The sequence below is a fragment of the Nanorana parkeri genome, unplaced genomic scaffold (assembly GCF_000935625.1).
Source record: "Nanorana parkeri isolate BGI_ZX_2015 unplaced genomic scaffold, ASM93562v1 scaffold520, whole genome shotgun sequence".
Taxonomy (NCBI): Eukaryota; Metazoa; Chordata; class Amphibia; order Anura; family Dicroglossidae; genus Nanorana; species Nanorana parkeri.
In genome coordinates, this window is record NW_017306788.1 from 372596 (window position 1) to 386608 (window position 14013).

At 39.0% G+C, this 14013-nt stretch overlaps 2 protein-coding genes across 2 annotated transcripts in view; one reads left to right on the forward strand and one right to left on the reverse strand.

Moving 5' to 3' along the window:
• Window positions 1-7915, forward strand: part of ZNF277 (zinc finger protein 277) — a 67351-nt gene extending 59436 nt beyond the window's left edge. The window contains exons 8-12 of the mRNA XM_018561381.1: window positions 804-871; window positions 1334-1430; window positions 3976-4018; window positions 5236-5410; window positions 7437-7915. Of these exons, the coding sequence (XP_018416883.1) occupies window positions 804-871; window positions 1334-1430; window positions 3976-4018; window positions 5236-5410; window positions 7437-7617 (564 nt within the window). The 3' untranslated portion in view covers window positions 7618-7915. The remainder of the gene's footprint in view (window positions 1-803; window positions 872-1333; window positions 1431-3975; window positions 4019-5235; window positions 5411-7436) is intronic.
• Window positions 7916-8586: 671 nt separating this feature from the next.
• Window positions 8587-14013, reverse strand: part of LOC108791013 (kinesin-like protein klp-3) — a 52187-nt gene continuing 46760 nt past the window's right edge. The window contains exons 10-13 of the mRNA XM_018561373.1: window positions 12838-13046; window positions 11436-11622; window positions 9219-9314; window positions 8587-8727 (exon numbers count right to left, since the gene is read on the reverse strand). Of these exons, the coding sequence (XP_018416875.1) occupies window positions 8587-8727; window positions 9219-9314; window positions 11436-11622; window positions 12838-13046 (633 nt within the window). The remainder of the gene's footprint in view (window positions 8728-9218; window positions 9315-11435; window positions 11623-12837; window positions 13047-14013) is intronic.

Below are 14013 nucleotides of genomic sequence, written 5' to 3' on the forward strand. Positions count from 1 at the left end.
TGGGGGTGGGAGGCCTTTATGGTGTCTTGCACTGGGGCCCTGAAGGTTCTAGTTACGCCTCTGTTTTTTTGGCTAACAAAGGTAATGGCAATCATCTTTTGGTACCTGCTCTTAGTTGGGACTTTATGGAAGTTGGAAATGGTTGTCAGGTTTACTTCAAAGTTGCTCTCATGAATGCAAATCTTTTTCTCCTGACCCACATACAGAACTCTTTCTTTCCCATTTTAGAATGTATTTTATGTACCTGCTTTGGACTTCTTAGCTCCAGAGTGACTTTGATGGATAGACATAGTTTGGCACATAACATAAAGAATGGCAGCAATGCTAGTCAATAGGTCATTTTTTTGGAGTAAAGCTTCTTTGGGGCTTTTTCAGGAGATATTCTAGAAATGTATGAATCATTTGGTTGATATTGGTCCTCAGCCTACATGCAACAGGGCAGATCTAGCATGTGTGTAAAAATTTAGCAGGTTGGTTGCAGGCCCTAAAACAGGTGGCATTTAACTTATCCCCTAAAGTTAAGCCTCAACACTTTGCTCTCTCCCCAACAACATTTAACCCTTTACCTAAAATTAAAACTTAACCTTAACTTAACCGCCCAAAAAAACTAACCTTAACCCCTAAAATGGCAAAATACATTTTGTCACGGAGTCATCCCACTCGCCACACACTCAAACCAGATAGTGATGTATCTAAATGTTTTAAGATTAGACCACTTTAAGTTGTTGTCTATTTCTGATTATTGTATATACACAGCTCTTAATAATTTGTACACTAAATATTTCATTAAAATTATTTTATAGGAACTGGGGAAGAACTGGGAGGAAGTCCAGTCCGAAGATGATCGGGAATTTGGAGACAACAATGAAGAGTATGGGGGCATTTGTTTATTTAAAAATGGTTTCAAGGCCGACTCAGCTGTGCATTTTTGGTTTATGTATTACATTATATGTGTGTAACACATTTTTAAAATGCATTTTTGAAGTGCTGGGGATTATGTTTAATCTCTGGTTCTGCCTGACGCAGTCCCTACAAGCACCACTTGGATTATATCTGGTCAGGACTGTGTAGCTCCACAAGAGATTTACTTCAGAATGTTCTTAGCACTGCTTTATGTCCTCCTCTCTCTGTATTACCCGCTTTAATCATGCCGTGTCCTGTTGTGTCAGGTAGTCATAGAGACAGGAAGTGAGGTCAACTCTCCCCAATGTAGTCACAGAACACAATTAAAACTTGACAAAAGTATTTACTCTTCCTGTATTATATGTACTTTTTTTTAAATGAGTCAATGTTGTATTATGAAAATGTTTTTAAAAATTGCTTATTTTGCCAGGGACTGGTCTGACTGGGAGGAGCATCCTGTTTCTGCTGTGTGCCTGTTTTGTGACCAACAAGCAGATACAAATGAAAAATTACTCTGCCACATGAAGGTATGTATCCCAGGAGTGGCTTGAGAGAATACAGGACTACAATCTGTGAGTGTGCTGAAATGTCATAATGTTTTTATGGGTTGTTTATAGAGTGATATACATTTCAGCCTATAAATGCAAATAAGCCACTTACCTCTCTTTCCTATATGAGCAAGCACATTGCAGCGGGGTCCTTGGGATTGTGAAAATCCTGTGAAACCCATGGGCACAATGGGCCGAGAAAGATGCAGTGTGAGATTTGCCAAATTATGTGTATTACATTGCGCTGAGCAGTGGCGTTTGGCTAAAGAAGCAATTTTGCAGTAGAACATAAGCCTCTTCACTGTATACACTGCACACATATGACTTACTCCTTTTCCCCCAAAATTTGCCTTAATCTACCACAAGCAAGACTCTCACATATGCACATAAACCATTGAACCAGAGATTATGTTTAAAAAATGTAAACTCTTCCATTACATATATTTTTTTCTGCAGACAAAATATAGACAGAGGGCTAACGCACTGAGGCTGATTTACTAACGGAGTTGAGAATGTTCACTGAAAAAACGTGTGAATTTTCACTTCAGTTATCCAATAATGTGAATAGCATCTGCACATGATTGGGTATTGAAAGTGATCAGGGATTTGGTTTTCACATAATTGTATAACCAAAGTGAATATTTACACCATTTAACAGCAAAGTTTTTTAACTTCTTTAGTCTGCCAGCATCATTGTTTGAGCCTACCTTAAAGAATATAGTTAAAACAGTTGGGGGATAGTTAGCAACTAGCAATAAAAACCTTGATCTGGAGTATGTACAACTTAGTGTGTAGATTGGTGGGGTCAGAGTTCGTAACATAAGTGTTAAGGGATCAGGAGTATGTAAAGCACAGTGCAGCTTACAGAATGCAGTGGTCAGCACTGTGTAACCTAAAAGTTAGTGCATTGTGTGCAGGGTTTAGAGTATGTAACATATCACAACACAGTGTTTAGTGTGCAGTGATCTGGAATATATAACCTAGTGTAAACAATGCAGTGGTCAGGAGTATGTAGTGTACCTAGTGTCAGTGGGATTAAACATCATTGGTGTAAAGAAAGGTCCACCATTCATGGTCATTTAACTACAGAGTGTTTCTTTATTGGCTGGAACTATGCAGGCACAGTTGGACAGGAGACCACTCTGCCCAACAGTGCATGCATAGGTAGAGTGCCGGGTGCCAGGACCCACTGCCGCTCTGCATGCAATTGCAGTGTCTAAGGCGATCACTGCCTTGCCCTAAGATCCTGATGTATCCTACATATTTTATATTATCCTGCAAATAACCTCTACATGCCATTGCCTGGCGTGTTAATTATCAATGAAAAAAATACCATCTTTAACCAGTTGACATCCGCGGTGTTAAACCCCCTTCCCATCCAGGCCATTTTTCAGTATTCGGCGCTGCGGTACTTTGACTGACATTCATTCCGTCATGCAGCGCTGTACTGAAATGAATTTTATACCCTTTTTTGGGGACAGATGGAGCTTTCTTTTGGTGGTATACGTACAGCATATGGAAGCATTCTGACATGGTGCTAGATGCCTGCGACATGATGATCTATGGAACATGCCATACTAAAAAAATCAATCAAACTTTAACATATTTTATGAAGTTAAATGAAAAATAGGGTGCACACAGAAGCAGAAAACTAGATACCTTGCCACCACAAAACTAAAGGCTTGTGTTACACTTAGCAGACACATTTGTCATATAGGATAAATAAATAACTGGGAATTCAGCTGTGGCAGATTTATACCCACACAATGATCTTGTATTTTGGAGTGGAGGCCAAAACTACTGCTGCCAAAGGAGTATCTAATATATATCAGAAGTTGTAAGGTGACTCAACCCAATGTATTATCCCCAAAATCTGAATTATCAGTGTTGTCAAGTTAGCATATAATACAGGGGTCTCAAACCTCCGGCCCTCCAGCTGTGGTGAAACTACAAATCCCATGATGCATCTCTCTTCTGGAGTCATGTCTGTGGCTGTGAGAATCTTGCAATGCCTCATGGGATTTGTAGTTCCACCACAGCTGGAGGGCCAGAGGTTTGAGACCCCTGATCTAATGCATAATTTTTGCATAAAAGACTATTACACCCCAAAATTCCCCTTTTTTTTTTATTTGAACAATGATGCATTATGTTCTTGGCTTAATGGCTTTTCCTCACATCTTGTTGTCTGCAACAACACTTCTAGCAATAATATGTGGGCAGCTTGTGACTTTCCTGTACAAGGTCAAAGGATATCAACTTCTACCATGCACAAATTGAAACGATATTCCTTCCAAAAAAATGTTTCCATTGAATGATCATATTGCACATCTTTTGAATTGCTGTTTACATGGAAAGACTATTTTATAAATAAAAAATGTAAAAATATATTTTTTTACAGTCACTAGTTTTTCTTAAAAAATAAAATTAAAAAAAGATAAAACATAATTTGGATCACTGTCTACATGTATACAAAAAGCAGTGCTTTCACTCAGCTAAACAAATGTGTATTTTAAATTTCATTTAGGACAATCACCATTTTGATCTTCAGAAAATAAAAGTAGACCTAGGTAAGTAAAAAGAATAAAAGAATTCTACCCCATAATTTATTTCCCTCATAAAGGAGAAAAAAAAAAGAGAAGAGCCTCATACCCAAATGTCATCGTCCCGGTGCACAGTGCCAATTAAAAGAATGCCATTTCCTGGGTTTGAAAAGTTAAGACTTGCCTAATATGGGCATCTGCTGAAATAACATGGAAATAATCTGTAAATACATAAATATTGCAGTTCTAAAAATAAAAAAAAACAAGCCAACTAGAAAGTGAAAGATGGATGTTACCAAAAGTGCTTTAAATGGTTGGCATTTTTATTGATTCATATTGGAGGTTTTTAGACATCATCTTTAGACAAGCCCATTTCTTTAAAAAAAACCAAGGTGTCATAAACTACCTTTCTGCCTCCCTTTTTTTTTTTTAAACAAACACAGTCATTACTTATTTAATCCTAACATATGGGGAGTCTTAACTGGGAGAAAATGTGGTCAAGCATATCATGGCTGCTCATGATTGGTCTGTTGACTAAAACCTGTAATAATGGTTATTCAACCAATTCCAGAAGTTGCGGACATGTTCTATATCCATTGACGTGATAATTTTATACCAAGGCTGTTGCAGGCACTGTAATTAACATTCATCTATTTTGCTTACTCTTTCAGGCGTTCCTTTATATTTTGTTTATTAAAGGAGAACTATGGGTCAGTGCTTTTCTATCTAGAGGCAGAGCCAGCTGTACCCGCCCCCTCCCCTGTCCGTTCTGCCAGTCTGTGCTGGAGGATTGGACAGGGGAGGGGGGAATCCCTGCAGGGTACCGTGAGTGACAGTCACGGCTCTCTGCAGGCACAGGATCGAGAAGTGAGCGAGCGACGGTATGTGTTCGCTCACTTCCCAATCTATTGAGCCGACGTGTGACAGTTTCATATTTCTCATTTAAATGACCATCTATTTGGGTTCTGTGGATTAGTGTCACTCATACTTTTAACGAAATGTTCCTAGTATACTATAATCCTATACAAAGCAGTTTTCAAAGTAAAGTTGCCCTAGTTCCTGTAACCGAAATGTATGTGAGAATTCAAGCAGAACTGAAAGAACTGACAAGTTGTACTAAATGCAACATGATAAATGCACTCAATTTACATTGATATCATTTGTGACTGTTCTTGATCTACTTAACTGACCTCTAGCAATGCAAGAACTACTTTTACTGGTTTGTATTGTTTTACGTTTGACAGGACTGAAATTCTATCAGCAAGTCAAATTGGTGAATTTTATTAGAAGGCAAATCCATCAGTGTCGATGTCATGGCTGTCAAGAGAAATTTCAGTCGAAAATGGAATTAATAACTCACATGGAAAAAGACAATCATATAAGTGTTCTTCCTGAGAGATCTGTGTGGGATCAACCACAGTAAGGATCCATGACAAGATTTTACCATTTATTTTCTAGGGAGTCGCTGTTCTTTTTAGACATCTAAGGCAGTTTCTCAACTCCATTTCTCATGTTCTCCCACTCAGTCATGTTGTCAGTGTTTCCATTAGTGAGAACTGCTATGTTAAAGGAAACCTGTACTTATAGAATGAAGGTTGCCATTGCTGACTTTTCCTTATAAAAATGCTAGTTACTTTCCTGCAATGCAGATCTAATGTGTTAAAAAAAAACAATGATACAGATTAGAAGTTCAGACTTTGCTCTGACATCACTTTCTGCATACTTTCCCAGATCAGCAGCAGTAGACATACCTATGTGCAGACATACCTATGTGCAGCTGCAGGAGGAACCTCTGAAGCTTACAGGCCCATTTATACTTGATGTGGGTGTTTGGTCCCCTCCCACTGTCATACAGAGCTGACCACTGCTCAGGGCTCTTTTCTAGTGCTGGCAAGCATTCTACATGATGGCTTGTAATATTGAAGTGGTGTCAGACATGAACTCCTATACTTCCTGATCACCAATAAGATATGTAGAGTGCTTCTGTTCCCACTTGATGCTTTTTGGTCTAGAAATTAAGGTGTTAACTGTATGAAACTACTGTATGCATACTCTGAAATTATGAGAACGTTCAGGGTATTGCAAATGCTTTCCATCCCATATGAAAGGAACATACACCTGCAGAAAATGTTTGAATGCCACATTCCCTGCTTTATAAATATACCCCCAAGACAAATTTTAGAAAGTAAAAACTGACTTGTCGCCTAAATTATAGCCCAATAGTTGGTTTAGCTCACAAATACTACTGCCCAAAGCTAACAGTCCTGTGCCAAGTAGTACTTGTGTCCAAACAGTAGTTTTAAAAAGTAGTGATCCATGTTAGACTGCCTGCAGGCCTTATCGAGTTGCTGTTGGAACTACATGATGTGGTCAGTTGATTGTAAAACTACAAATTCTGGCAGGAAATCAAGTAACTGGCTCTCCTTTTTTGTAGTCGTGGTCATTTATTTATTTTTTTGGGGGGTGGGGGGTAGAGTTCATAGTTGTTTCTTACAACTAACACTCTGCAACCAGCATTTCCGCTACAACTTTCCTTCCATGCACTAGACCAAGGATCTCCAACTCCCGGGACGCAGACCGGTACTGGTCTGTGGCCTGTCAGCAACCCGAGCCGCAGCCACCTCTGCCCCGTTAGAAGCAGATCACTCCACCAATCCATTGTGCAGAGTGATCTCTGCGGCTCTGACATCAGAACCATCAGAGTAGGAGCCAAGCTGAGGGGAAGGAGATGGTGCACCTGTGAGGAAGCCTGCCAGAGAGCTGGAAGACGGCAAAGAGCAGGTCTCTTTTACTGTAATTCTGCCATTGTGCATTGCTGTGTGGTCTGTTATCTTGTATACATAGGTAATAATGATGGTAAGGTCAACTCATCCGTGTATTAGGGACATAATCATTATGTCAGTTCTGGGGCCAACTGGCTGATTGATAGCATGGTAAGGCAGACACTTCTGCTGATTATTCAGGTAACAGATCATTCACAGATCATTTTGTGCTTGTTGTAGCTCACAGCGTGGGAGGATGTTATTATTTTCAAAGCTGATCTAAACACCTGGGTTTCCAAGTACATTACAATGTAATAAACATAGAAATAAAGTGCATCATAAATGCGTTTGAATCATCCTGAACTATGCTCCCCGCAACCAGCCGCACTTCCCCGGTCTCTAGAAAATTTACTTCCACAAAACTGGTCCCTGGTGCCAAAAAGGTTGGGGACTGCTGCATTAGACAATATATTAGCAAACATGGGGAATGAGCATTACTTGCATTACCATGCAAAAATATAAAATACCGATTGCTAAAGATAGTTTATAAAACTAGAAGAAAAAAAAATGTTCTCCATATTGCACGTGTTATTTTTCTTGTGCCTGCTTAAATATGAAATAAAAATTAAATATTCTGGTTAAAGCAACATGACATGCAAATAACATTTTCTGTTTGTTGTCAGGTATTACTTTCCTACCTATGAAAACGATTCCCTCTTGTGCACCTTGTCTGACAGTGAGGAGGAGATAACAGTGCAGAATGAGGAGTTCCCTGTTATTGGAGAGGATCTTTCAAGACTTGAAGCACTACGGAGGACTAGTGTACTTAACCAGCTAGTACGGGACAGTGTCTTGAGGAGTTAAATGTGGAATATGCTGAACCTGAATTTATGCTTCTTATATTAGCAAAAGCTCATTAAATGGTATTATATTAACTGAATGCCAAGTGTCTCTGTGTTACAAAATGGGACAGAAAGAAATATCACAATGTACTTGCGAGTGTCTACTTTTATACAGACTTTGTAGATGCCTTTATTTCATAGTTCTGATCTCATATCATTTTTGAAGTGGAGCCTGTACTGAGTGGATATCTGCCACAAAGGGAACAGTTTTCATGGCTGTCAAAATACCTGTCACACAATTTAAATAAGATAATTCCATTCCAAGAAGCATTATAGTACTAATTAAACGTCTGTGATGTCTTTTATCATTCTTCATTACATTTAACAGGACATATAACATGCTACTATAACCTCTATGAAATATTTATTATTAATCATATTTTGATTCTTAATGAAAGGAAATGTTTTCCAGGTTTATAAAATATGGATTTTAGAAATAACAATATTATGCTCCTAATTCTATCTGCACACACAGAAAAATAATTTTATATCTATTTATTGATATTAGGAATTTATTGATGTAGAACCATTTTTGGATAGGGTTAGGGAATAAATGGGTTAAATAAAACTTCCTATTTAAAATCCTTTCTACCATGGTCATTATTCAATTTATAAAGCTTATCCTTTCCCTAGCTCAAATTTCCTGCCAGTTATATTCCGTGCAAATTATGTGAAGAAAAATAAATGAATTAAAAATGTTAGGGTTTGTTCTTACCACTATAGGTTTTGTTGGATCACTCAACAGTCAAGAAAGCAAAAACCTAAACATCTATGTTTTTATGACGTTGTAACTTGTCCTCTGTTGGAGTCGTCTCCTCATCTTGTTCCTTGCTCGTTTAGCTACACGTAATTATTGATATTATTTCTGGTTTTGTTTTCAAATGAAAGTCTATAATATAGCAAGTGGTAAACATCCCTTGGTGAGGCTTCGTCATTGCCCAGTCTTTACGTTGGAAACATGAGGCGTAGGCTTGCCAAGTGCTATCTGCTGAATGGAGGAGCCAAACTGAAGAGAGCTAATTGTTTCTCCAATATCTTTTATATCAGGACTGATGGTCACAAAAACACAAGCCTAAAAATATATAAAAGTGCTGTAAATATATTACAATTGAAAATGGCACATGTTATATGTGTGTTTATTAAGGTTACCAGGTTTTTCAATGAAAGCCAAGGACACACTATGGACTATGCCCACTTTTAACTACACCTCCAAAAACACATGCACTCTGTAGCCACATCCCCCAAAAAATCATACCCCCATATTTAGTACGATCTAAAACAACTGGTTATAGACTTTTGGAACAAGATTCAGATAATTAAGGTATAAAGGCAGAATGTTCTGGGCACTAGGAGTAAAGAAATAATGTGAATTGTGGGTGTGTGGCCAAATCACAGTAACATTGGGGAGTGCTGAATAGGTATGGTTAACTAAAACCTGAGACTACTCTGCTGTAGGTCAGGAGTAAGTAGTGCAGAAAGGGCAGGGGTCCGGAGTGTGTAATACAAGGAGTAGTGTTTATATTTCATACTTTGCAGTGTCAAATGATATCTGTGATATTGTACCTTGGCCTGGCCACTAAGAGATGGTTGCAGAAGATGGGTAAGTTTGGAGTTTCTATAGGGAACGTGCATGGAGTTCGTCTTTAAAGATGAAAAAACCTGTCAAGCAGCAGATAATGCAGTTAGTAAAATACATTCGTTGGCACTACTCGCTTATTCCTGACAAGCTTGTGCATGAAAACATTGTAACAAAATGTCTTAAATTTTTATGAACTAAACATTCTTTAACAGTAGACAAATTAAAGATAAACTATAATGATTTGGTCAATTTTATTTTACATTTTCTTCTCTATATTTGTATAAAATCCCTATTTTACATATAAACATTTATTATGGATGCTTCCATAATGGATATGTCTGTGAAGGTTCTCATTCATCCAGGGCATGGTATATCTGTAAAAAAATAAGTCAGTCTGAATTGAGAAAGCCGTTTGGATGACCAGTGAAACGTCTTCAGGAAAAATACAGCAAGTCCAGTTGCCTTGACTTATTTTTTTACAGATCTTCCATAATGTCTTTCTTGTCTCCCTAGGGCCAGCACAGTTTACCAGGTTTGGTATTTGTAGCTCTCGCTAAAACTGGGCACAATGTGCTATGCTGAAGACACAGCCTGAGAAGACTGACCATTCTCTATTATTAGACCCTGTCCCCAGCTCCAAGCATGCACCCAATGCTAACATCCCTGAGCAGGCCAAATAAATATTTTCACCATGAACATACATTCGTCTACTCACTTTTTGGGTACAGAGGTAGGGAGGAGTAAATCATTTAAAAGCCAGGCTCTAGCTAAAGCATATTTTTGGTGTTGAATATAGAGTTGGGGATAAGTTATCATCTCTGTCAGGTTTTTTTTTTTAAATTGTCATCTTTGTCACTTCCTACACTAGTGACCAAATACTATGTGAGGAGATGTATTTATTTTGAATAGACGCAACAAAAACCTTACAGGGATCCTTGCTTTCCTCACTCTGCTTAAGAGAAATGTATTACTGTCTCTGCCCCAGTTGGATTGATTGTGCTCATTTCCTCTTTCATTGACCATGCAGGCAGTGAGAGAACACTCCCCAAGGGAACAGCAATATAAACAAGACAGAAAAAGGTTTGCTAGAGTTTGGCTTTAATCTTCAAATGTTATCATTTAATGACTGTAGGCTTTACACTGGAAGTGATTTGGGCAGCGGTTAAGCCACCCAATCACTTCCATGGGGTGTGACACCTCCCCACTGAACTACCTCTAACATGTATCCCCACTATCTCTGACCAGCGCAGCAGTTTTTTTCTGCAGGTTCACTGATTGTCTCTATGCTGAATGAGGCCAGAAGCAACAAGCTTTTCGTCACTGCCAGTTTTAGAGCTGTCTTTCCTCTGTCGTTGTTGCCAGGAATTAAGCTGATCAAGCATGGTCTGTGCTTGATCAGCCTTTTTGGAATACAGAGGTGGCATTAGGCATCTAATAGACCCATAATGTCTCCTTAAAGAAAACCTGTTACCACATAGGAGTATTGTGAGCAATAAAGAATGGGGGGAAAAAGTCCACCCCCTATACAAGTACACACATGTGTCAACTGCACTTGCGTACCAAAATGACAATTGCCACCACAAGCAATAATTCTGCTTCTACAGAATCTCTATTTCTAATGAACAGCTAAAACAAGCGAAGCTGTTAAATACCTTCCAGCAGGGCAGCGTACAACTGGGACAGGACTTATATTTGATGCCTATGTGATTCAACAAAGCAGATTGACTTGCAAATATATAATGTAAATAATGCATCAGAACAAACTGGAGTGTATGATTTGCTGACATAAGATTTAGTACTAATACCTAATGGAAAACCAGGCCCAGAGCTGCATAACACACTAGAAACCGATTGGTAAGTATGCAAAAAGTATGATTCATAAAACATTTAACTTTTTTGGGTTAGAATAGAATTTTCTTCATACTGTTTTCATACTAATTCAGATTATTTGTTCTGGGCTAGATTTCCCACACTTGTGAAAATGCAGGTGACTGAATGAGTGACTAGATGGCACTGTTTGCCAAAATAAATGGACTGCTTCTCTACATTATGCATCATATCAATGGACATTTAAAAAAAATATATATATATCAGAAGTCATAGGTAAGGAACAATTTTTGAAAAGAAGCAGCTGTAAATCCAGATGCAGTCACATAAATCTCTAGATTAGTTATTTTGCTTTATAATATGTATAAAGATACCTGTCCCAATGCAGTGAGAGACTTATTAATTGCGGCAGCTTCCACTAAACGCTGACCAGCGGCTTCCGTTTTTGATATGCGTTCAGATCCTGCCAGGTCACACAGTGTAAGTGTAGAGCTAGAGACAGCCCCTGAGACGCTATCTATACCATTCAGTCTTAAGATCACCATCAAATGAGAACGTGAGCTGGTGGGACACAAATATATAATATTTACAACACATGTCACTGCAGATATAACTCATCACTGCACTGACCATAGGTGTTTTACTTGATAATTTTCTAAATGCTGACCAAGCCTTGGCTTTGTTGTTGGTATGTCCACTACTCTGTATAATAATAATACTCTGATAAATATTAATAAGATCTAAAACCTTACTATGGGTGATACACACTATATGATCATAAGTATGTATACCTTTGATCATATAGTGCATCAACAAGTTATTTAGTTGGTGTCTTTAGTGAAGGATACTGTTAATGCTATAGCATACAAAGACAATTGTACACTTGTGGCAACAGCATGGAGAAGGTCTTTTTTTGCATTACTGTGCTTCTGTGCACAAAGCCAGGTCCATAAAGACATGATGTTACATGCTTTGTGTGTAGAACCTCGAGTGGCCTGCACAGAACCCTGATTTCAACCATAACAAACATATTTGGGATGATTTAAATTGCTGATTTTGAGCCAGTTCTTCTTATCCAGCATCTGTACCTGACCTCAGAAATTCTATCGTCTATTGAAAGAACACCGGCTTCACTTTCCTCACGACACTGCAAGGCAGCCAGGCTTCCTGACTAATCAGGAAGCCAGGCGGCACATCATGACCCGGCTTCCTGATTGATCAGGAAGCCTGGCTGCCTAGCAACAAGTAAAGCCGGCTTCTTAGCCAATCAGGAAGCCAGGAGGTGGGTCATGACGTGCCGCACGGTTTCCAATTTGTTTAGGAAGCAAGGCTGCCTAGCAACAAGTGAAGCCAGCTTCCTAGCCAATCAAGAAGCCAGGAGGTGGGTCATGACAAGTGAAGCCAGGAGCTGGCTTCACTTGTTGCTAAGCGGCCTGGCTTCCTGACCAATCAGGAAGCTAGGAGGTGGGTCATGACCACCTGATAAGCAATATCCAGAGGATGTACATACCAGGAGAAAAAGCAATATCCTGAAGGTTGACGAGTTTCTAATAAATGAAAAAACGCACCCAATCATCTAAACTATAATATTTAAAGGCAAATCTTATCTACATCAATAAATGATTTATTTTTTATGTGAAAACTTCTGCAAGGTGCAAAAACAAAGACTCGCAAACCAGGAATTAACACACTCACCCTGTTTATGTGTTCTAAGTAATAAAGATAATTGCTTAAAACAAAATGTTTTTTTCAATGTTCATGGCAAAATGCTGTTACCTTTCTGTATTCATTTTGGTTGATGCCACTGTTCTGTTCTTCTCACCAAATAAGATTGTGTTTTTAATGTCAGCTTCTGTCAATACTTCAATTTCAGCCAGTCCTGGGACAGTTACTGCTTTCCCCTGTGATCTGATCTCCAGTTGTTTGTTGCCATTTTGTGAAAGAAGATCACATATGTTTTCATTGTAGATCTCGAGCATTGAAATCTAGTATGAGAAGAGCATACATTAACATGGCCCTAGCATAGATATACAAAAAAAACTTCTGAACAAGCACAACAAATAACTAAATATGTTTTACAATGACTACAAGAAGACATCATCATAAGGCAGGTATAAATAGAAAAGCATGGGGTCCCCCCCAATTCCTACCAGACCCTTTAGGTCTGGTAGAAATGTTAGGGGGGACCCCATGTAATAACAAAAAAACAGCCTGCGGTTTCCCGGCAATTCATACCAGACCCTTTAGGTCCCCCAATGCCAAAAAAGTTTTATAAAAATTGGGTCCTCCCTAAATTCCCAGAAGCCTGGCAGGGCTGTAAAGGGGGTACATACAAAAATCCTATTTTCTTTATTATCCATTGAGGGACACAGGAATTCTTAGAATGCTTAAGGTGCCCACACACCTTGCGATAATCGCGGGAAATCCGCGAACGTACGATTATCGCAAGGTGTGTTAAAGGGGTGCGACCTCTGCTACTGTAAGACAGTAGAAAGGTATCGTGGCACACTCACAAGCCAGCATGTAAAACAACTTGTCTCACCACTAAAATTAATAACAGAGGTTTGGATAATCCAAACCTCTGTCATTGTCCTTAGTGGTGAGACAAGTTGTTTTACATGCTGGTTTGTGAGTGTGCCATGATACCTTTCTACTGTTTTACTGTTCAAAGCCCATTTCGTGTGCACCTTACTGTATAGCTGGTGACGAATTGTTGAGTGCGTTTGTCATTTGTTTTGCTCTGCTACTGTAAGGTCGCACGACTTTTATCTTAGGAACGTTCAAAAACCCACCGAGAATCGTACGATTTTCGTCGGGTGTGTAGCATGTTCGTAAGATAAAAGCCGGACGGGCCGGTGTGCGCAAGCGCACACTGCCCGTTCAGCATTGCGGTCATCGGAAGCCTGCCCCTCAGGGGGGCGCGGCTTGCGATCATCGCAAGTACGATCTGCC